The 25,298-nt window shown below is 30.9% G+C and overlaps 1 protein-coding gene across 1 annotated transcript in view; it reads right to left on the bottom strand.

Annotated features, from left to right (window-relative positions):
• SNF4Agamma (SNF4/AMP-activated protein kinase gamma subunit) overlaps positions 1-25,298 on the bottom strand; it is a 263,585-nt gene that overhangs the window by 123,671 nt on the left and 114,616 nt on the right. The window contains exon 7 of the mRNA XM_017636644.1: positions 2,663-2,699. Within this exon, the coding sequence (XP_017492133.1) occupies positions 2,663-2,699 (37 nt within the window). The remainder of the gene's footprint in view (positions 1-2,662; positions 2,700-25,298) is intronic.

Genomic DNA, 25,298 nt, shown 5'->3' with positions numbered 1-25,298 from the left:
TAGAAAATACTTCTTTTAAAAATTGAATTTATTTAAATTATAGCTACACAGTTTATTTGAAATATTAAAATATGGGTGTCAAACGAAAAAGTGTTAAAAAACTTTTAGGTTAAACATTTAGAGTATTTTTGAGGTGTTTGAAGAGCGTTGCCACACGTTTAAAATGTTAAACACAAATTATTTAATAAGTTAAATGGATTACTAAAAGGTTGGAATCAAAGGAGCTACGTTTAAAGAGCTACATATGTGTGCAGGAGTGTTGCCATCTGTTTGATAGGTCAAATTTAAACTAACCTAATTTAGTAAGTTAAATGCATTATTAAAAGGTCAATATCAATAAAAATTGGTTTTAAGGAACTTTCTTTAAGTGTGTGTAGGAGTGTTGCCACCTGTTTAACAAGTCAAATTCAACTATAATTAAGGGAACTAGCACAAAACTTAAATAAATATCAATATGGGTGTCCGACACAAGCAAAATATTTTGAAGACGGTTGCCACCTGTTTGAAAAGTCGAATTGAATTAAATTATACATAATATGGGTGTCAAGCGAAATCGAAAATTTTCATGAAAATGTCACTTTATAGGGCTCTTTACACTTATTTTATTTTTTATGAATTAGGTTATTAGAAAACTTTTAGAGTTATTTAAAGATGGTTGCCACATGTTTTCAAATTTAAACTGAAATTATTAAATTACTTAAAAGAATTACGTACTAAATGGTGGGTATGAATGGAAATGGGTTTTAAAGAGCTTTATTTGATGGTGGTGTTGCCACCTATTTAAAAAGTAAAGTTAAGCTTAATTAATCAGTTAATACGAAATATGTATCATAATGTCAAACGTAAGATAGTTTCAGTTTGCACATACTTTTGAAAAGAGTTGCCACCTGTTTGAAAAGCGGAATCTAGTTAAACAGAAAGTTATATGAAACATTATTATATCATGAAAGCTTAAGTTTGAAAATATTTTTGATTAGAGTTGTCACTTATTCAAAAAGTCAAAGGTTTACGATTTTCGCAACCTTTTATACCTTTTAGTCTATGTAGTTATAGAAACATGATATGTAAACCCTGTCATATTTATAATCACTAAAATTTACTCACATGGTGTTCTTTGCAAACGTCGTAGCTGGAGACGGTAACCGAGATCGACATAAACGTTGAAATAGGTGTTACAGAATTAACCAATTTTAGTTGGGCGCCAGTTTTTTCTCGACGGCCCCGCCTGTGGCCGCAGGTTGCAGCAGCAGGCGTTATTAAAAAAGGTATGTTTTAAAGTTTGCATTCTAGGGTTAAAAATTTTGTTATTAAATTTTTTTCTTATTTCTTATTACCCTTCCTTTTAGACAGTAATCATGTTTGTTTATAAACATATGGTGCGAGTGCGTAACATATTCACATATGTATGTATGCACTATCAAAATACAAGTGCACATATACATATACATATGTATGTATGGACAAATGCGCGATCATGCATTCCTCGTGGATCTTATACGTACATACATATGTATGTATCTGTCTCCCCTAAACGAGTATCTTTTAACTGCAGTTTTTATGTTCTTGTTTTTTATTTTCATTTTAAATATGTACTATGATGTATGTATATACATAAGTAATTTTATCTGGGTTATGCACCGTAGTCACCCAAAACGGGTTCTTTGTTTAATTTTATTCTCTTTGCACATAATTTGCTCCAGTTTTTCGTATTCTCGTTGCGCATTGCCTTCTTTTTATTTACCGGGAAGTTTTTCAAAGTCAAGGTTACACAAAGTGTCGTTTTTTTTTTGTATGCACATTTTGTGGCATTTTGTTACGTTGTTACCCATACGCTGAAATTTTGTTGTTTACACGATGCTTACATTACGATTCACACTTTTTAACATCGGTGGCGTTGAATTTTTAACACATTGAACTTTTTAATTAAATTTGCATAAATTTCTAGCGTCGATTTAGTTCACATGGGTAGATTATCTATGCGTATAGACGATGAATCAATTATGCTAATTCACTAATTTAATTTAACGATTTAAATTAAAACGTGCTCACATTAGGGTGGCCCTTAAAAAATATCAACATGTAAAATTTTGTATGGAGCGACCCTTTATTTTGTTATACGCACGAAATTTCCAAATTTTAAACAAATTTTTAGGGGCCGCTAGCAGGGTGTGAAAAACTTAAAAATTAGAAAGCATCGCAAAAATTCGACAAAATTTTTACTTTGACTTCGTACTGAAACTTATTCATATAAGTTCTTAATTTTCACGAGTTTTTAAACAGAATTCTGCTAGCGAATGCTAAACATTTTTTGAACATTTTGAAATTTGCATGCATGTCTTTATTTTATACGTGGAAGAAAATAAATGTTGATAGGACCACCATAACTCACAGATATGACTCTTAACTTCATAGCTGAAGGAAGATCCATTAATTACTACATACACATTTATAGTAAACACTTTAAAAATACATACATACATTAAACATTCCGAGCTAATAAAAGCGAGGTAGAAAAGAGTTAAAGGAACACTTCAAAAAGTTTTCCTCGCAAAACTTTATCAGCTTAATCAAATGCCAAGCTTTTCCGTTACTTGTTGTAATTTTTTTATAATAATAATAAAATTTAAATATTTAATAATTTATATGTTGGTACTGTACTCACTTTGCACCGCCAATTGTTGTTGATGTGCTGCTGCTCGCTGTAAATAAATAAAAGAAAAAATAGTAAATATTGCAAAAAATGATTTTTGGTTGCAATGAAAAGAAATATTTTACCAAATTAAAATTTAAAAGACACGGAAACTTAAAAAATTCGAGTAAAAGTTGTTTGGAAGAACAAAAATGTATTTATTTGTACATACAGTGACTAAAAAAAGTGTTCAAAAGTTAATGTTTTAACATTCACAATGCTTTACAAGCTAATTTTTTTTGTCTTTGTTTTGAATATAAATATTGATAATGCTTTATACAAAATTTAAAAAAATTCAAACAGTTTTCCTCAAAATTTCGAACTTTTTAATATGAATTTTTTGAAAATTTTTGGGTATGCAGCTTTTAGCTCATAATCATGTTGGCTTTGGTATATAAAAAATAACAAACAAAATATTAACTTGAAGATCATTGTGAATATTAAAGGAAATCAACAGGTAAACATTTGTTTGAGTCACCTGTATATTCAAATTATTTTTTGAATCTAGTTTTTTTCGATACTCTATTCCTGGGTCGGCCAGCTACAAGAAAATAAAATCGCCGTTTGAAGTAAAAAACCGCGTATCGTGGTTCTGCAAAACCTCGTAACTGACATTTGTGCCAAAAAAGATATCTGATCACCGAAAGCCGCTGGCATCAAGGCCTTATACATTCATACTAAAATATCGATATCGGACATACAGCGAAACACCACCCACTATTAAAGAAATTTGAAAAATTTTATACCAAAATTATATTTGCTTAAAAATTCATAACTAGAAACCAGATCTGACGTAAACGATCATCGGTAATACACTTGCCTTTTGAACCTTCTAGTTAACAGTTGAGTTAAAAGTTAGTATACAGCTTGTTCTAATATAATATTCAAAATTATTTCCATTAAAAAAAAAATGCTCACAAATTTTTTATGAAAATAAAGTTTATTCTATAACGTAACCTTACAAATCAAGGTTTCATACTTTAAATAAAATTCATAGAAATTTAAAAAAAAAAAATTATCAAAATTTCAAACTTTTTATTGAGAATTTATTTAAGAATTAAAACTTTTTTTTATGCAGGGTGTTGCACATTTTCTTCCCTATATCGCATGATTAGTATTTATTTTTATATGGAAGAAAATGCGCAACACCCTCAACAAAAAAAAAAAAATCTCAAAAATCAGCGGTAATTTTTATAGACTTGAAATTTGCACTTTTTGTACTAGAATTGAATGTGGTATAAAACAGTGTGCATACTAGAAAAGTTTCTAAAAAATCTAAATAAAAAGTTTTTAAATTTCATTGAAAATTCTTGACATTTTTATACATTTTATTTAAAGTATGAAACTTTGATTTATATGGTTTATATTACAGAATAAACTTTATTTTCATAAGAAATTGGTAAAAAAAAAATTTCATATAAATAATTGTAAATATTATATTAGAGCAAGGTATATATACTAACTTTTGACTCTGACTGTACATATCCTACGGACTTATTATTTTTTATTGGAAAGAAAAATAATTTTACGCCATTTACATTTTGCAGCAACATTCGTACACCGCTACGCTCCAGCGCCTGCACATCGAGCGATTGGCTGCGGCCACGCGCTGTTTTGGACTGTGGCGGCGATGAGGTCGAAGACGATGATGAGTTGGCATAGCGGGAGATCCAGCGTTTGACAGCAGACATTTTTAGTGTTTTTATATGTATATTATTTTATATTTTTTTTTTGCGCTGTCTAAATTAGTTCAATTGTCTAAACTTTTATCACATTGATAAATTTCTTCGGTTTGATGACAAAAAAAAAAAAAATATTTTCACTTAGTTTTTATATAACTTTTTCGTGAATTTTTAATTAAATGCCGTTAGAAATTTAATTTAGTGCAGTTTTTATAATTAATTTTATTGAGTTTTTATTTTTTTCGTATATATATTTCATTTTTATTTTGTTTTATTTTAATTTTGCTAATTGACTAGTTTTGTATATTATTTAAATATTTATTATCAAATTTTATTAATTAACTATGACTAATTTCAATTAACAACTTTTGTTGTTGATTCTTTTGGAACTTTGAGAGATCACAGCACGTAGATTGCAAGCAATTTTGGCACATTGAATTTGACGTCACATTTGTGTTGATTTGCTTTACATAATTATGTTTTTGCTTGAAGTATTAATTTTTTTTTAAATTAATTTATTGCACTTTTTTTCTCTAATATTCCAAAATCATATTTCGTTGAGCAAGTTTTTTAAATCTTCCTAGTTTTATATGTATTCGTCGGCGCACATTTTTTACTTTATCTGTTTGCAAAAATATTTGAAATTTTTCAAAGCACTTTCAGGCGTTGCTTAATTTATTTGCTATTTTTCCATGTTTTTTATATTTTGTAGAAAGGTTTATTATTTTAAAAATTTTCCTGCTCCATCAACTAACAAAAATATTTGTAATACATAATTTAGAAAATTTAATAAAAAATTTATTACATTTTCACAGTTAATCAGGCAGGCTCTGCTATTAATATCCGAGTGAATTTCAACTAAAGTCACTATGAATTCAAATAGAATGGGGTTGAAATTCACTCGGAAGTGAATTGCAGAAACTGCGTGAATGTTATTTTAATAATATTTAAATAATTTTAATCTTCAACCATTCCATACGCTTAAACTTTTCTTTAAAATGCAATTTTAAAAACTTTAGAGCGCATAGATGCGGGTGCATAGATACATTGCACATACACACAAACATACAAATATTTTCGTTATCTTTGCTTGAAGACTGTTAACCAAAAGCTTTTGACTGCCTGCTCTGCCATTGAAAAGTTTAGCTCTTCATCAACAGATGTCGCCCGCATTGCCGTTGCCCGCGCATGCGTGTGAAATTGAATCGCGTGTGTTGGTGTTAGTAAGCGCATTTCCGGTAGTTATTTCGAAATTGCTTACAGCTAATCAAATTGCATTTTTGGAGTAAAATTTTCAAAAGTCGCATACCTTATATTTTATAAAATTTTGTCACTTTTCTGATGTAAACATTTTAAATACTTCAAATTAACTAAGTCCCTACGAAATTTCGAAATAACCAACTTAGTATACGGGTCCAGATTCTCTAGCGGTGAGTTTTCGTGTCAAGTCAATTTCGAAGAATTTTTATTTTGCTTGAAATTCACTTTTGCTGTAAATTGCATTGCGTTTTCCCACAAAATAAAAATTGTGAAATAATTCTGTATATTATAAAACGTGCGATGTATTCATATTAGGGCTGTGCGATTAATTGATTACTCAAAATTTTAATTAATCATAAAGTAAATAACTCAATTATTCGATTAATTGGAAATTATGATTACTCAAAAGTTCAGTTACTCGAGTAATCAAGATTTTTGATTAACCAAAAACAAAAATATTTGAGTAATTTGCTTTATGATTAATCAACATTTCGAGTAAAATGAGTAATCAACATTTCAACTCTTTACATATGTATAAAGTAGTTAAAGTTCCTTGATACTTTGAAAACAACGTTTCTGTTTTCAAAAATTAAAGCAAACAATTTTTTTCATATACAGAATGTAAAAAAGAAAATAAGCATTTTCCAAAGCAAACTCTGTTAACGAACAAAATTATTTTTTTTGAGTAATCATATTTCAAGTAACTCGATTAATCATCGTTTTGAGTAATCAAAATCTTGATTACTCGAGTAATTGATTAACCGAATAATTGATTAACCAACTTGCTCGAGTAATCGAATAATCGCACAGCCCTAATTCATATACATAGGTTAGGGTGGTTCCATATAAAAATGCGATCATTCGTTACATCGAAGAAAGGTTCTAGCCACTTCATACTTGCACTTGATTACACCAGAATTGAATGAGCTATAAAACTGCATATACAAACATTTTCTAAAAATTCTGAATAAGAAATGTGAAAGGGTCATGGAAATTTCATGAATGTCTAAAAAAGTTGCCCAACGTTTGAAACTTGGATTTATATGATTTTTGTTATAGAATGAACTATACTTTTATAAAAAAACATCAAAATTAATTAAAACAAGCAAATATTTAGTCAAAACTTATCAATAAGTGGGTGACCTTATCATTATGCCACCCACTATATGCATAAACAAGTCTGATTAAATACAAAATTTACAACGCAATATTTATTTTGGTGTTTCAATTATTTTTTTGACATTCTTTAACGAAAAAGAAGACACCTATGTATTTGTTTATTTCATCATGACCTTCGAAAATCTCGAAAAAAATTTCCGAAATTTTGAACTCACAAAGAAGTATGTTCTTTTAACTTTTTGCAGTTAATAAAAAATCAGCTAACAAAATGTGCGTAATTACCTCGCAAGTTTTTAATGCAAAAAAACAATTTATTTAAATCTATCTCACGCTCTAAAACAAAGCCGAGGTAATTACGCACATTCTGGTTACTTAACTGATTTTCTCCGACAAATAGTTTATTAACTGCGACAAATTTAAAAAAGATACTTCTTTGTGACTCCAAAATTTAGAAACTTTTTGGTGTTTTCTTTTTTCGATTATATAATGTAAAAAAAAAAATATTTCACACGAAAAAACATATTGAGGTTTATAGAATAACCCATATGTACACAAATATTTTTTGTTTTTTTTTAGAGAGACCCTTTGCGTAAGTATTTATTTATGAAAATTAAAAAATACCTTTTGTTTTGCTTATCAAGATTTTTATAACTTTGGCAGATATTCTTCCCAACACCTTCGTGGACTTGAAACACTTATTGTAATTTTTTAAATATATTTTTTTAGCGAAATAGTGTAATTTAAAATGAATGCAAGCACTAATTATTTTTTTTATATCATCCACATATTTATGTTCGTATGTATGCATTTACATTTGTGTTGATACACATTTTCTAAAAATTTACATACATACTTATATATACATACATATATATATGTATGTATATTTATGAATCTGTGTATATTTGTACATATTTCTAATTGTCACTTTTGAACTATAACATCATCCAATTTCGTTTCCCCCTTTTAATTGTGCTCATTTCGTTAGATGAGCGATTGCGTTTTTTTATAGCTAATTTTTTGTTATATAAATCTTTATAATCTACGGCCTTAAGTGGCAGTTAAAAATGTAGATTGTAATTGTTCACGCTTTGAAACATTTAGTGCAAGCTAAAGTAGAATTTGGCGATTTAAAATGCAAATTTGGTAGATACAAGTTCTGGGAAAAAATTGTGAAAAGCAAGTGAAATTAGGTTTATGTCTATCACTGGGACTCAAGGTTATGGAGTAGTATTTAAGGTGCCTTGAGTGTAAGTCTGTGTCCGCCATTCAAATTACATCAAAATCTAAAAAAAAAACTCAGTGCGTGTAGTCCCTACGCGCGGAAGAAGTGAAACTTAATAGAGGAAATGCCAGAAAGCAAGAAAATGCGATATCTATACACATGTACATATTTTCTGATATACAAAAATCATATTTATTTAAAATTTTTTTCAACAGCCTTTAATTTTTTATTTTTTATAACCAACTGCACAGTTTAATTATTATTTGTTCCTGTGAAAACATGAATATCTACAATATTAACTAGTAGATTGTGGTAACTAAATTAAGATATGAAATGTTTTATTTCATCTTCATCTTCATCTTCATCTTCATCTTCATCTTCATCTTCATCTTCATCTTCCTCTTCATCTTCATCTTCATCTTCATCTTCATCTTCATCTTCATCTTCATCTTCGTCTTCATCTTATCTTTATATTTGTTTTTGATTATATTCTTGTCTTTGCATTAGTCTTTTCCCGCCCAATTGGCGTTTAACGCAGCTATTTGTTTTCTATACCCGTCATATGCTACCTGTACCGTGGCGTTAAATATGTATCGCTTTTGTATAATTTAACTAAATTTTACTTTTGAAACAGGTGGCAACCCTCCTACATGCAGCTAAAAAATACAGTTTATTCGAAACCATTTCTTTTGATACCCATATTGGGATAATTCATTTAACTTAATAAATAATTTGTTTTGGTTTTCGTATATATGGCAACCCTTTAAACACCTAAAACTATATTGCACATCTACAGATCAAGCTCTTTCATTTGACACCTCATTTTTACAAATCGAACGAACGATACAGATTTTATGGCTTGGTGTTAAATATTTAACGCAACCATCTCCGAACTCGATTAAGAAGTTTCACTTCAATAATCCGCTCCTTTCATAGCAGAAATAGAGATAGATAGGAGGCACTGATCGCGACTGGTGATGGAGAAACAAAAAAAAAATGATATATCCCAATTGCAATAATTTTCAAAATATCTTTTCCCGTTTCGCTAAGAATGGACTAAGTGTTGATACATCTAAGAATACTATTTTTGAGAAGATATTTCACAAAAAAAATTTTGTGCTGTAAATATAATTTTATAATTACTTTTACTTCCTCGATCTGGCTATCCATGAAATTTCACTGATATTGTAGCACATTTATTATTTCCGCACACTAGGGTTATTTAATTATCTCCATATTAAACATTTTTTCTTTCCTCAATGAAAGAAGCGTTTATAAAAATGTATAAAAAATTTCAGCGGAATTGGAGCACCATCACTGTGGGATGTGGGAAACATGACATACTGATTACCTCCTCACTTTTTGAATGCAAAAAAATACTCCTTATTTTAATAAAATTTCAAGCTTTAAGGTTTCTGATGCTCTTAGAAAGATGTTAACAAATTTACTATAATAAATATACTGCACGTACATACATTAGGGTGGCACCTACATACATATTTATTTTGTTCTACGTATAAAATAAAAATATCCACTACAATTTCAAAATTAAAAAAAAAAATAGAGGCCCCTACCAGGGGTTGGAAAAATTTATTTTTATTTTTATTTTAAATATTTAAAATTCGACAAAAATTTTAACTTTGACCAGCTATAACTTGGCGAGCTTATAAATTTATATGAATAAGTCTCAATAATATGTCAAATTTAACCGATTTGAAAAAAAAATTCAAACCCTGGAAGCTACCCCTAAAAGTTTGTTAAAAATTTTGAAATTTTCGTGGATGCCTTATTTTATACGTAGAATAAAATTTAGCTGTTGATATATTAATGTCCACCCTAATGTACATAAATAAAAATCGTGTCATCTTATGATCTTAAACGATAACTATATCACATGATGAGTTCATTTATGTATGCACTGCTACAACTGTATACGTACGTATAAACCGTTATATATTTCACCAAAAACTTCAAAAATAAATCCATAAATTATTACTAGGCACGTTAACACTTTTATAGCGCTTCTATCAAAAATTAATACTTATCTAAATATTTAAATTAGAATCCAACTAAATAGTGAATAAACATACAAACACCTCTAAATATATGCGTACCCCTCAACTGGAATGCTCAAAAATATATGAAAATAGGAAGATAAGATTATTAAATTAAAATATATCAAGACAAAAAGTAATGCCATACACTGAAAATCACTTCAGCTTACAGTCAATACGAAAAGTATCCACAACTATGTACAGATTTCAAAAAAAGCAAAGGAATCGAGAAATTATTGAAATTATGTGAATGAAGTGAGATAAAATAAAGTGAATAAAAAAAATTTAAAAAGAAAAACAATAAAGTATGCATAATAAAATTATTGCAGCAACTTGAAAGTATGCAAATGAACGAGCTTTTAATTTTTATTTTGTATTTTTTTATTTGCAAAAATCAACGCATAGCGCTCATTCATAATTTGCATTCATTAAACCAAGTAAAAATGCCAACTGCGCCAAGCCGCACAACCAACAAGAAGGGAAATTGAATTCAATGGGCAGAGAAAACAAAAATCTGCAGAGAACAAATTAATCCTTGACCTTGCGCTTAATTGAGGAAATTTGTAAAACCTGTAATCGTCAAATAGCGAAATAATAATGAGCATAAATGCAAAATTATGTATGCATATTATGCAGTGTGATTATTCGTATGCATATCGGATAAATCGAATAATTTGATTATAAAAGAGAAAAAATTTCGCAAAGCAGTAAATAAGTAAAAAGCAAACATAATTGAATAAAAAAAAAGTATGACATTATTTCTTATCTAATTGAGATAGTTTCATTAAATTGCATTTAAAATTTTTATTATGATTTGTCCCTAAAGAAATATAATTAAGTATTCGCGAAAACATGAAATCATAAATAAAATAATTAATCCTTTCAAGAACAAATTAATTTAATCGTTGGTTATTCCTTAAATAGCAACTGCTACAAAATTCTAATGTCTCTGATTTTTGGTTTGGAATTATTGCTTATAAATGCATACACAGTTTCCTAACAGAAATTGAAAACAAATTTCAATGTTTGATGTTTTTTTTAATTTCTTTATTAAATTGTATAACCTAAACATTTGTGTTAAAAATAAAATATTATTACGGCATGAAGTTCAGCTTTTTGCGTCCACAAAATTCTCAAATATCATTTAAGACAAACCGTTAGAAAAAAATTTTAAACAAGAAATGTCGGCCCTCAAAGGGTTATAGTTCTTACTAATTTATGTTGTATATTTCCCATAAAAGTCCCATATAATTATTAGGAGAAGTTTGAAACAAGTTTTAGTCTAACGATTTTCGTCTCAGGAGACGAAACGTACAACCTTCTCCAAACTTGTTATCGTTCGAACTCCGACTACATCTTCATTAACTACAGCACAAACAAAAACTATGAGGACCCTACTGCAACTATTTCGGCTACGTACTCCATGCGAATTCACTATGGGAAACTTCGACTCTACATTTAAGCATCGACGATAATCTCGAAAAAATGCATCGCGAAAATTACGACATTTAGTAAATGTGAGGAGAAAAAAGAAGACAAAAATGCAACGTTTTTTCATACTAGTAATTGCGGTTACAAAGCAAAGGTATGAATAATGGAGTTGAAAATTAAAAGGTGTATAAATATAAATACTTAAAATGACACGTATTTAAGTAGCTACAAATACGTTTACAAAATATTTGTTTAGAACAAAAAGTCAACAAGCAGATAAGAACATTTATGTACGAAACGCTGATCCTAACGAGATGCAGTCACCTGAAAATGAGCAGCTGGGGGGGTTCATACATACATATATTTGCTTAAGTAGTTGTGGCAGTGGCTACCCAGTTGGAAATCGACACTAAAAATTATAGAAAAAGGCATGCATGGCTTGGAAAGTTAAAGCTGACACCACCAATGAGCAATTTATGACTTTTTTTTTTACAAGTGAAAACTTTGTCAGATCTGTTTCATCGTCGGCATTAAAAATAACCTACTGCATATGTCGAACAGATCGGGTTTCTCTTTTCTGCTTTCTTATTAGAGACATTCTCTTTCAATCTGACTGTTTCTCAAACTTTAGATTTGAATGACTTACTAATTTTGGAGAGCTAATGTATATAGTCAATTCAAGTCTGATTTTTTTATGTAGTGAACCCAAATCAGTTAGGCCAGGCTTCTGCGTAAAAACGCCCTGAATTAATATCGGTGAGCTTTTTCCAATTGGGTATGCAAGAGTACGTACAGAAAGGCGTAGCCGTTGATAATTTAATTAAAGGCAAATATAAAGAGAGATACATATGCACATACATATGTATATGTACATATAACTAGTAAACATAATACAAAGCATCGAACAAATATGTGAAGTAAGTGAAAAGAAAATATATATAAAAAAAGTGGACAGTATGAAAAATTTAAATTAATTGAGTTGAAATTCATAGGAAAGCGATGAAACGATATTTCAAAGATAACAGTAAGTTAATATGAACATAATTTAATAATTTGCTCAGATGTTTTGATATTGTGTTCAAAGCACAATTATTTATTTATTAGAATTTTTTGTTGAGTAATCTGCAAAGTTTTGAAACATAGCCAGAAACGTATCAAAAAAAAAACAGTTCGCCGTGCACAACTGAGTCTAGAGTACATACTAATTTTGCAAGGCAACTTCGAAAACAATTTTTCCGTTTTGGGCGAACGTTTATACAACGTCATATTTTCAGCATTTACAGTCGTATCTTAAAGTATGACATATCGATTTTCTTTAGCCGTTTTTCGGGTCTTTTCGAATCGAGTTTCGGTTCTTTTTGTATCGAGTTTCGATTCTGTTAGATCTGTTTCTCGGTCTTGTAAGAATGGTGCCGGTTCCTTTGTTTTGTGCATCACTAATGGGAACCGAATGGAAGAAAAAATTGTTTAGAATTTAAAGATACTAAACTTTTTGTTTGGTTCACAAGGACGTATTGGTATTGAAAATTATTTTTATATTTTTAAGCTATTAAAGTTGAAGGAAGAAATTCGACGATATGGTTGTGGGTATAGTAATCCCTAACGTATAATTTTTTTTTAAATAAATACTGCAATTTTGCAAGGATACTTAAGAATAAAATTTTAAAAGACATTTTCAATACCGTTTCGTTCTTGTGAACCAAAAAAAAAAAAATCAATATTTTTAAATTCTAAAGAATTTTCTTCCATTTGGTACCAATATTTCTATTCTATATTGCACTAGATTTAATTAAGTTTTGGAACTAATCATATCTTTGAAGTTTCAAAGTCTTTAAAAAAAAAAATTCTGACGCTACAGAGAAAAACTAAAAACGCAGTTTTACTACGTTTGCCTCCTAGTTTTTTAGGTATATTTTTTTTTAGTATAAAATTTATTTATTTTTTTTGTGTATCTTATGCCACTTTCCTAATAAGCATCTTCAGTGATTTTTTTTTTATGAACAGATGCCGTTAAATTGTATTATCAATAACTCAATTTTCTTTTAAAGGTGACTTATTACACTTTCAAAACAAACGGCTTACGTGAAAAATTGTACAATTTCGCTAAAAGCAAGTTCACATTATTGCAATTTACGGCTCATTTGTAATTTATAAGCAAACCATGCTGAAATCAAGTAATTTCGCTTTGTGAAATTTGTCAATAAATTAAATAGAAATGAGATAATTTATCATACATCAAGAACCAAATGAAGAAAACAGATTTTTCATTTATTTTAGCCCCCACTGTTGAGGAAATTTAAAAAAATTCCTAAATGTATGCATATTTTATATTTTTTTTTTATATTTATCACTTTTCATTATCTAGATATTACAATAGGTTTGTATAGTAACTTCTCCAGTAAAACATTGCAGCGAGAGCGTAAAAGCAAAATAGAGCGTAAAATTGAGAAGAACAGAAAACTAGCAGAAAAAGTTAATGAACACAAAACTAGCAAAAACTTGCAAGTGAACAGCTGTTGCACTGTTTTGATATTCTGCTGTAAACATTTTACTATTTATAAATCATTTTTAAACGCTTTGCTTTACACACACGCACTTATACAGTCCAGTACATCATTAATATTTTGATTTCTACTCATTTTACTTTTGTTTGTGCTGAACCAATTCAACAAATGGCGGCTTTTTACACTTATTCTTCTTCTTCTTCTGCTAGCTAATTTCTGCTAGTAGAAATTTCACTAGCAAGAATTTGCAGCTCTCCCGTGTTGCTACGCTCTCGATTCAGTGCTCTCTTGCAAATTTTTTGGGTTATCATACGCTTTTCCAGTAAAAATTTGCAGGTTCCAGTACAAATTAGTACTGACTATTGGTTACTATACAAACCTATTGTGCCGCATGCAGTCAAATTGAGTTTTTTCATTAGCCAAGAATTACATACTTATTATAACTGTAAAAGTTCCTACATTCATATTTAGAATATGTATGTCTGTTAATGCATTTATGATAGACAAAAATGTAAACAAAGTCATTTCGATTTGATGTAAACGATCACATAACCGTAAGTAAACGTGTCAAAAGCCAGTGTGGGCTTCGTGATAATTTATTAAAAGTATATTTTGAATAAACAATGCTTTCTCTGCCAATACAAATGCACACATTGTGTGCATGGTAATATTTATTTAAATATTTGGCGATCGCATTTTTTGCCAAGTGTTTTGTTGTCCAAAAATTGGAGGGCCCGATGTACATACGAATATATAGTCAAGCGTCGCCTATAGGACCGGTGGAGGTTTTTTGTGGGCGGTTTTGCGAAAGCATAGACAATATGTATGTGTGTATGTACGTAACTACCAATAATAGACCGCTGTTGAAAAAAAAACCGTTTCCATTTGCTTTTGTAGTCAGTGGAGCCGAGATCAAATCTGGGTGTAGCCGACCGTTGGTAGGCATTTATAACCACTTTGTCTATGACAGCAGTTTAGGATTTATTAATTCAACTTAAAATACTGATTTATAAAATACATTTTTCGATTGACGTCATTAATGCAACAACTACATAAATAATACCTGAGAGTTAAGTGATTTGATTCTTGATTGCGATTCCAATATATTATATGTATGTAGACTGTATTTCCTACTTAGATTTGCCAATATTTCTAATGCTTCGATACTTCGATAACCTTTTGAAATGATTGCACAGTGGTTCAAAACTGAAACTTACTGTTTCATAATTCACTGGAGCCTTCAACCAATTTTACTAATTATTATCTTTTAAATGCAAGCTTATAAAATTAGCAAGAGACCAGTTTAGTCCGATTTTTGAATTTTTATTTGTTTATAAGTATAAAATTTGTAGGGTTCCCCCAAAATGAAAAAAAAAATATTCAAAAGAAAAATTTTAAATGTTATAAAAAAGTGTTCACCAAGACTAAAATTTTTTTCGAGTTTTGCAAGCTGCAATCGGCTAAGAGTTGCGTTGGTTTTTAATATATTTTTTTTTACCGACTTCACAAAAAGGAGATTACAGTTTGTCGGAATATTGTTTTTTATTTTTAATTTTATTTTATTTTTTACTATTTTTTTTAATGTACTTAAGGACAAACTAGTTTTGACTAGGCTAAATTAGATCAGGCGCCACAGTAATTTTGAGCAGAACTCCTTTTTGATGACGGATGTATCGGATCTAGATAGAACTAGTTTCGCCCAGGAAAAATTAGTTTGTCCTAAGATCGGGTTTGGCCGGTAACATATACATTATTAAAAATTTGCAAATTGCACTTTATTTTACTAAAATTGAGTGATCTATAAAGAATCGATTTTCCGCCAATTTTTTATAAAAACATGGTTCATTCTACAACAAAAAAAAAACATAAAAATATAGTTCCTAAACTTTGTGCAAAACTCCCGAAAATTTAGCAAATTTTCAACTTTTTAATTTGATTTTTTAAGAATTTTTTCGGGTATGCAGATTTGAAGTCAAATTAATTTTATTGTAATAAAGTACAAGTTTTAAGTAGCGAGGAATGACCGTTGATTTTTGGCAATTTTTTTCACGCACTCTTCCATACAAAAATTTTTTCTCGAAAATATTTTATATGGAAAAAATGCAAAATACCTTCAACAAAAAAAAAAAAAATAAATGTCAAATGGGCTGCAAAACTATCCTCAAAATTTTTTTTTTTATTTATTATTATTAGTAAAAAAAGTTGAAAATTTTCCTGAAAATTTGCTGAGTTTTCGCGAGTTTTGCACAAAGTTTAGGAATCATATTTTTTATGTTTTTTTGTTGTAGAATGCACCATATTTTTATAAAAAATTGGCAGACAAATATTAGAAAAAAGTTTTTTTATTATATATGTATATAAAAAAAATGTTCTAATATTTCTCTGTAGAATGAACCATATTTTTATAAAATATTGGCAGAAAAATATTAGAAAATTTGTTTTGCATATATTGTGAAAAATTTGCTGTGCCAATACTTTTTGCCGGCAGTGTATATATTTGTCTCAAAATTATTGTAAATATTTTTCAATTTAATCAAGTTTGTTTACAAATAAGTGAGAATGTACATAGTTGTTTCAATTAATCCGGGCAGAGAGCTGTATTTATGGCAGAAGTACTGAGTTTATATCAAATTTCGAGAAATTACACGCGTGTATCTGCCTTTCGATATTCACATGTTTTTAAGTTTTATGATTTCAGCTTTTTCTCACCAATAAGTTGAGTACCAATTGAGTGTTTAGCTCAGTTCTAAATTTACCAACGTAGAGAATCAAATTTATGATATACCCAAGCTCAATTTGATAAATTCTTAATCGATAAGATAAGCCAAAATATATGTATTGTGTGGTCAGTCAGTCTGTGCCGTGGAGAGCAAACAAATGTGAATGATTATCGAGAATACACGCGCTGCAACCTAAATACATATATCACTTGTGCTGAACGCTAATTGTAATCGCTCTAACTTTAGGATATTTAAGAAATTTGGCAAATTAGAAGGAGAAGATAAACGTACACCAAGATGTATCGCGGCTAAGTTCAAGAGGTCTTTCGGAGTTATGAATATATTTGATAGTTTACTTCCGCCAATGGGCAACGATGAGAGATTCTTCCCAGCTCCTAAGTAGTTCTGCAATGTACCCCTAAGTAAAAAGTATTATATTTGAAGTCTCCATTAGGAAAATATATAATGGGCGAAATTGGTAACCGGTACTAAGAATTCGGTTTTTTTCGAAATTAGTAACCGGTACAAAATGTGTTTTTTTTAATCATCGCAAAATAATCCTTGTAAGAGTAGTGTTTCAACAAATTCCGACCACTTGTATTTTTCTATATTTGTCCAATTGTGCGCAATTGTGGGTAATTAAAATACATTTCCTATAAAACTGAGAGATAGAATATTTTCTTATTTTTATAAAAATATTTTTCTGAACCGCATGGTACTTTTTTATCCTGTGCTAAATTTTGTCCACCTTAAGTGTTATTTAGACTGTACTAAAATGCTGTACGAGGCCGGACCAGATTCGCTAAAACAGCAAAAGTGAAAATAAATTGCGCAGATTTTTGTTTTTGCATTCATTTTGAGAGACGCTGCAAACATAGCAAACGAGAGAGAGAGAGAGAGATACTTTAATTAAGTTACGAAGCAGAGATATGAGGTCAACGCCCCCTGGAGAACCTTAAGTTCAGAGCACCCTAATATGTCCTTTATGGGGTTGACCCAGTGTGGGAATTTTTGGCAAAAGTCTTATCAAGTTTTGCTTTTTCGTTTCCTTGTCTCATATTGAGCTACTCCTAGTCGTTGAAATTTACTTCCATTGAGGACACACCACAGTACCCAAATTAGTACACATTTTTAGGGGAATCAATTCTACAAGTGTCCAATTTACTTCTTAGTGGTTGCCTTATCGTTCAGAGAATATTTTTAAATGCTTTATCGCCTAATTAAAAACTAATAAAATAACGATGTAAATTTAGAAATTTTCGTTAGAACTTTTATATGGCATGTGTTTCAAATGTACTATTAAATTTTAATAAATTATTTGGCATGCTTTCAAAATTATACACATGCACTTTCTTTAATAGAAGTATGCACATTAGGGTGGTTCAAAAATGCATGTGAAAAAGTGAAGTTGGAATTTTTATGCTCTCACCCCCTAGTATTGTTCTATATCGAAAAAAAGATATCCCTAGTTTTTTTCTTTTGAAATCAATGAATATTTAGAGGTCGCTGAAAGCGCTCAAAGTTTACCATGTATTTTATATGTAAAAACCACTTTTCGTAGAAATGGGATAGAATTCTTGAACAGCAATATAAATCGATCGAAAAACTCTGTTGCTCTTCAGGAGATTCCCAATAAAAATACCCAAATATTTATTAAACAATTTTTTCATAGTAACTATATGCTAAAGGTCCGTCAAAGCCCTTAGAAAATGGCATGGGGGATAAATAAAAAATCTTTAATATTAAAAATTGGTTAAATAAGCAACTGCGTATTGTTACTGGAAGTCTCCTGAAGAGAACCACAGTTTTCCGATCGAAAAATATTGATTTTAACGAATTCGATACCATTTCTACGAAAAGTATTTTTTTCCCCATATAAAGTACATGGAAAACTTTGAGCGCTTTGAGCGACCGCTAAATATTTTTTGATTTGAATAAAAAAAAAAAATTTATATATATTTTTTCGATATAGAACAATCCTAGGGGGTGAGGGGGTTACTTGTTTTGCACCACCCTAATGCACATACTACATACATATGCGAGTACGAGGATATGAGAAGCAATGAAAAATATGTACATACTAAATAAATTTGGCGCCAAAAATGTACAAAAGTTGTGGCTGTAAATTGAATGATTTATGAAAATGTGTTCAGAATTCAGTGAATTTTCGAATTCGACATAAAAGTCGTAGGGTATTCACGAAAAAATTACTGTTCACTGAAAACCCCCCTTTTTTATATGCACAATCATCGAAATAGATAAGTACATATAAAGAATATGACATATGTAGGTGATTATATCGATAACAATTTGGTAAATATGCAGGAAATAATTCGATAGGCACACGAGTCCGATAAATACATATATACACATGTATGTATATATAGTAAATACGTCGAGAAATAATACGATAAACAAATCGATAAACAAACGAGTTCGATAATTATGTCGATAAGATATAGTCACGGGACTAAATATTCAATCCCGATCCCGCCCACCCCAAAATTAAATTTTTAAGTCCGGAACCCGCCTATCCCGACGCTTTTCAGAACTGTACCGCGGGTCCCGTGGGTCTCGAAATTGATCACTAAGATTAATTCACATGTCTCCAATTAATTTTAATAAATATTAAAAAAAAAACAAATGAAAGATCTGGCATCCTCGATGTTTTTTTTTTGCTTTTCTGTTCGCCTTCGCCTCAATAAAACATAAAAAGTGCTTATTTCATAAAACGTTTTTAAGGAAAAAGATTGTTGGGAAATAAATTTGGTCCCGTCCCGCCCGAAAACTTTTAAAGACCTTCCCGATAGCGCCTATCCCGGCCATTTTGTAATCAGTACCGTGGCTCCCGCGGGTCTGACATCCCGTGCCCATCTGCAGTTTCGATAGAAAAATCACTTTTTTCTGATATTTTAATAATCGAAATCGATAAGTATAAAGATAAAGATGTCGATAAACATATCGCAAAAGATTCAGCAAATATATCGATAGCAATTAATAAATACATATATATCCTTGTTTGAACTTTTATCGATAACACTATCAATAAATTTATCGATAAGAATATCTCTCGATCACTAATTACAGCATTATTGGATAACTATTTCGACTGCAATCAATTAATGTATTCACACTTTTATCGATAACACTATCTATAATCGTATCGATAACAATATCGATTAAAAATTGTATGAAGAATTTGTTTATTTATGCATAAAGTCACATAATTTTCATGAACTATATTTTAAGGCATCATTTAATTGGTGTGCACGGTACCGCTACACGTAATTAGTTATGAATTCTCACCCGGGTGGAAGTGAGAATTTTTGCCTGTTTTATTTCGTACGTTTTGCACATATTTGTAAATTTTTATTTTTATTTATTTTTTGTTGGTTTTTTTTTTTTGCCTTTTATACTTATTCGCTTACGATACCAAGTGTAGTGTAAACAAAAGCGCTACAAAATTATGCAACTAGCAAACACTGACAAGCATTCGAATGCAACAGAGTTGAAGGGGGAAATGAGAATTGCAAACAAAAACTAACTCGGAAGTGTTGCTACAACGTCAGCGCTTTACCTTATTAATTACTTTCTAAATTTTAAACATTTTTGTATGAATTGTTTTTCGCCAACGCGGTGCATTTAAGCAATTACAGCTTTTTCTTTTGTTTCTAATGTGTTCCAGTGCAAAAATGTCGATTTTAGCAAAGCAAAGCAAACTATTCAGAGTTTTACGGCGCCTTTTTAGGTTGGGGTAATAAAACTTTTTTTTGTGATTTGCTAATTTATTTTATTGCTGCTTTATATTTATTTAAGTTGTTGCATTTTTAGTTTATGCTAAGCAATTTTTTACACTAGGCACTTTTTATAATTTTTCCAGCATTTCTTCCGCCTTTCCGTTTTTAATGTTCGACATTCTTTCTCTGACATTTCTTAAATTTTCCTTAATTTTTTACACAAGCCAGCGTATTTTTTTTTTTAGTTTTTTCCCTCGAATGCACGTCACTTTTATTCTATTAAGAACAATTCGTTTATGTAGTTTTATTGTTCGATTAAATAAATTATTATTTTGCTCTGCTGAGGTCAGCCACTTTATCTCGTTGCATGCTCGTACGCATTTACTGCATATGTAAGTAGTATGTATGGATGTCTTTTCATTAGGGTGCATCACTCTCCTTAAAAAAAATCGATACCTTTTCCCATCGGAATTATAAAATCTATTATATTTTTTGAAACTTCCGCCAAAATATTTCCGAAAAATATTAATATTTACGTGCGCTGAACCGATTTGAAAGCAACTCTAAAAATGGATTTAATTTTTAAATATCTACAATTAGTCTTAAAAAAACTTTTTTTGATGAGTCTCCCTAATGTACATATCTACATATGTTTGTATTCTCGCGATGCTTAGCATGCATTCAGAGGTCCGTTATAAAAAGTCTTGCGTTAAGTACGTAACATAAATTTTTTTACAATGTAAGAGAGGTAGAGATTTTTATTTAGGAGCCGGTCGCGAACTGGCGACAACTCAGCGAGTTTATTAGACCAAGGGTAAGTCCATAGAAGCACCAGACGCAAGTAACTACTTTAGTAACTCCCGGTAGTGCAGAGAGAGCCGATGGTAAATACGGCCTAGGACATTGCCTTGTAAAAGTATTCGCTGAAATACACGGCAAGTAGTCGGTAGTTAATCGACGGAGTTTACATAGTAGCTATTGATCAGTCCTGAAATTGCTCCCGCGTACTGCAGGGTACAAAAAACGAAACACAAAATATGGTGTGTGTCAGTCCAAAGTCAATTCGCGATTTTCGCTAACTGAAATGGACGAGGTACATTCGAACTCTCTTCCCCTTTTACAAACACAAAACCGATTTTGGTCGGACTGAGCAGTCCAGTGTGTGGAGGCTCATACTGTAATATAGGGTGGTGTTCTGGTGGCCTACTATTTGAATTAGGAAATCAAATACTACAAGAGGTGTAACGAACGGCGATACGACGTATCAGCTGGGCTATGCACACTACACCCATGGAGGCAATAACCTGGGTGTTAAACATATTGTCCATAAACGTTGTCGGAACACAAAGTGCAGACGGTGATGACTAAGAAAATTATCCAGCAGGAGGGCGAATCACTACGACCACAGCTCAAGTCTTCATAGGCTTCGCCTGGCTGGAATCAGACACTACTTAGTTAAGGTTTTGCGTTTTAGGATCAATCCAGGTACTGGTGAACAGAGCTGTTATTGAAATAATCTACCAGCGCAATAATTGTTGATTAAGAAGCATTAGCTGAGAGTGAAATCGATAAAAAAAATAAAAATAATAAATTATTAGTAACCATCAAAGGAAATCCTGTTCAAGATCAAACTTAAAGAAATCACAGCAATAAACTAGGTAAGGGTTCTCATAGCTTTCAGTGGTCCCTGAATCCAAATCTGGTGTCCTTGAATTATCTCTTATCGTGATCTGAATACTCTAAACGGACTCTCAATTCCAACCGTATGAACCTGTCATATTTAGTCCGGATTCTATATGTTTGACCTTAAATTGACCTTGATCCTGACCTGATCGGGTTAAACGAACAACGGTATAAGGTACATACAGTCCCTTTTGTGTTGCAGTGTTATAGGTATTTGTGGCCGTGTGTGTTAACATAAAAAATATAATAGGATATAAAAATAAATTTTGCAAATTTTAAAAGAATATCCAAGGACAAAATTTTAAAAGCGCATTGTCAATACCCATTTGTCCTTATGCACCAAAAATATTTAATATATTTTATTTTTTAATATTTTCTCTTTTATTTGATACCCACATTGTTATTCTACATCGCACTGAATTTTTTAAATAAATGTTTGGAATTATAAAATTTTTAAGTCCTTAAACTTCAAAGTCCTATCAAAAAAATCCTGATGTCAGAGAGAAAAAACTGAATACGCGATTTTACTATATTTTTCCCATAGTTGCGTGAGTATATTGATTTTTTTGTGTGCAAAATTTACAGTCGTTCCGTCGTTCTTTTACCATATTACTTTGACCAAATCACTCTGAATCATCTGTCCTACAACACTTAGGGCTGGTTGCTCAAAGGCTGTTTGATACTAATCTTCGGTTACCATCATTACCGACATCTTCGACTCCATGCATACAACACGGTGTCGGTAACGTCGATAACGATGTTTAACCGGAGATAAGTGCCAACCAGGCTTTGAGTAACCGGCCCTTAGTCAGAACACTGACTTTTACACGTAGATTTTGGCTTTCAAATGTACCTAAATCAAATTTGACCACGAGTTGTAAAATTTGCGATTTTCATCCAGCCTAATGTACATTTTTTTTATGTATGCATTGAAAGTTGTAATTCGTTATACGGTATTTCTTCTGGGTACATACACACAAGTATAATAATATTATGCTTATTACTCGGTTGTTTTATTCGCTTTTATTGTTCAATTAACATTTCGTTTCGATTGATTATTGCAGTTATTGTAGATTTCTGCTATATAGCGGTACCACAAATCGGTTGTTGACTTTTATGAACTGTTTTGACAGGTGACAACTGTTAGTATATGGAGAAAAATGGCTTAGAATGGGAGTGATTAAATTGAATGCTTGCGTTTAGATGTTTTTAATTCATTTAGAATTCTTACGGCCGCTGTGGTGTAGTGGTAAGGAGTGCGCGCTTCCACTCCACAGCACCTGGGTTCAAGCCCTGTTCAAAGCAACATTGCAAAAAATATAGAAAAAAGCTTTTTTCTTAACAGCAGTCGTCCCTCGGCAGGCAATGGCAAACCTCCGAGTGTATTTCTGCCATGAAAAACAGCTTCTCATAAAAATGCAATCGCCGTTCGGAGTCGGCGTAAAACTGTAGGCCCCTCCGCTTTGTGTGACAACATCAAGGCGCACGCCACAAATCGAAGGAGGAGCTCGGCCAAACACTAACATATGTGTAAGCGCCAGTCTATTATTATTATTAGAATTCTTACGAGTATAAAGCGATAACAAAATAGTTGGAATGACGATGGCTATAGGTTTGTGGTCTTGAATAAAGTACTAATAAACCTAGGCTCCGAGGAAATTAAGATTGCGGTGGGAATTATGGAGGGCGCCCTAAAGAAGATAGATTCCAGGGCAAAGAGTTGTTCTTTTACTTTGAATTTGGTTAAAAAAACTGATGATATTTTAAAATAAAACAAAATTAAATAGTAAAATTGATAGCACCGCCGCCGCTGTTGCTGTAACGAGAGCAATAAGATTATACGCAATGGAGGCTTTAGATATTCAGCTCGATTAGAAAGATTATTTTTATCCAGCTGCTACGAGCGCAATTAGATTGTGGGGTTTAGCTTTTTCAAAAGAAAGGCCAATGGAGTACAAATAAATTCTAAATGGACTCCCATCCCATATAATAGCGTTTCCTACCGACTATATAAGCCGCAGTGAATGGATTCCGGGCGCGATCTAGTACTTGGAGGTCGTGGCTGCATATACAGATTTGTACAGATTGTTTAAGCAAGAAATGCGGTGTAGATGCCGGTATTTTCATTGAGAAATTTAGTTTGAAGCTATCCTTTCGTACCATGCATGCCATTTTTTGAGGAAAATTTGTGAAATTATGGAGGCAAGTACATCAAATACAATGCCTCCGTGACAACGCAAGTGAACATTTTTTCAGATAGTAAAGCGGTCAATCAGGCAATATCTTCTTCATTGACTGGGCCGCTGCTTTTGGGGGACTGGAGGAGAGATTTGGCCTCAATTTCTTATCAATTCGAAATTACCCTAATATGGGTTCCAGGGCATGTATTTATGTACGATGTCATATGGAAATGATGCGCGGATGAATCAACGAGCGAAAGCTAAACAGAAGTGGGGCTACATAGGATCGTATAGGATTACCAGACATATCTGGAATACACACGAGAATACTTAAAACCAGGGCCCTGTTAAGAATATCTGCGAAAACATACATTAGGGTGTCTCACCAAAAAAAGTTGCTGTTTTTTCAACCGGAATTTTAAAATTTGTTACATTTTAAGACTTCCAACAATATACAATCAATTTCAAAAATATGAAAACCCTGACTTTTCTTTATTTATATTTTCTATACTAAATTTTTCTTACTTTTTTGTATAAAAATATAGCTAGTTCAACAGCAAAAACCAGCAAATTCAATTTTTTCCATTTCATATAGAACTGGGGAAAATTCAACAAATGCCAAAATATTGTCATCAAAGTTTTCAACTTTTTAAGTCCATTTCATAGAAACAAGTTGGGTATGCAGTTTGGTAGCCCATTAAATTTTAGTAGAATAAGGTGAAAATTTCAAGTCTATAAAAATTACCTTTGATTTTTGAGATTTTTTTTTTTGTTGAGGGTGTTGCGCATTTTGTTCCAATTCTCAAATTTAGAGACTTGAAACTTGCAACTATTATACTAAATATTTTTCTAAGAAATCGAATTGAAAAGTGAAAATTTTGATGACATTTTTTTGTATTTCTTGAATTTTACAAGTTTTATATGATATTGAAAAAATTGATTCTGCTGGTTTTTGCCGTAGAATGAACTACATTAAAAAAAAAAAAAAAAAAAAAATTAGTGTGAAAATTATAG

This window comes from Rhagoletis zephyria, unplaced genomic scaffold, assembly GCF_001687245.7.
Source record: "Rhagoletis zephyria isolate East Lansing unplaced genomic scaffold, Rhagoletis_zephyria_1.1 Rzeph_scaffold_00126, whole genome shotgun sequence".
NCBI classification, from domain to species: domain Eukaryota; kingdom Metazoa; phylum Arthropoda; class Insecta; order Diptera; family Tephritidae; genus Rhagoletis; species Rhagoletis zephyria.
This window is presented reverse-complemented; position numbering and strand designations above follow the sequence as displayed.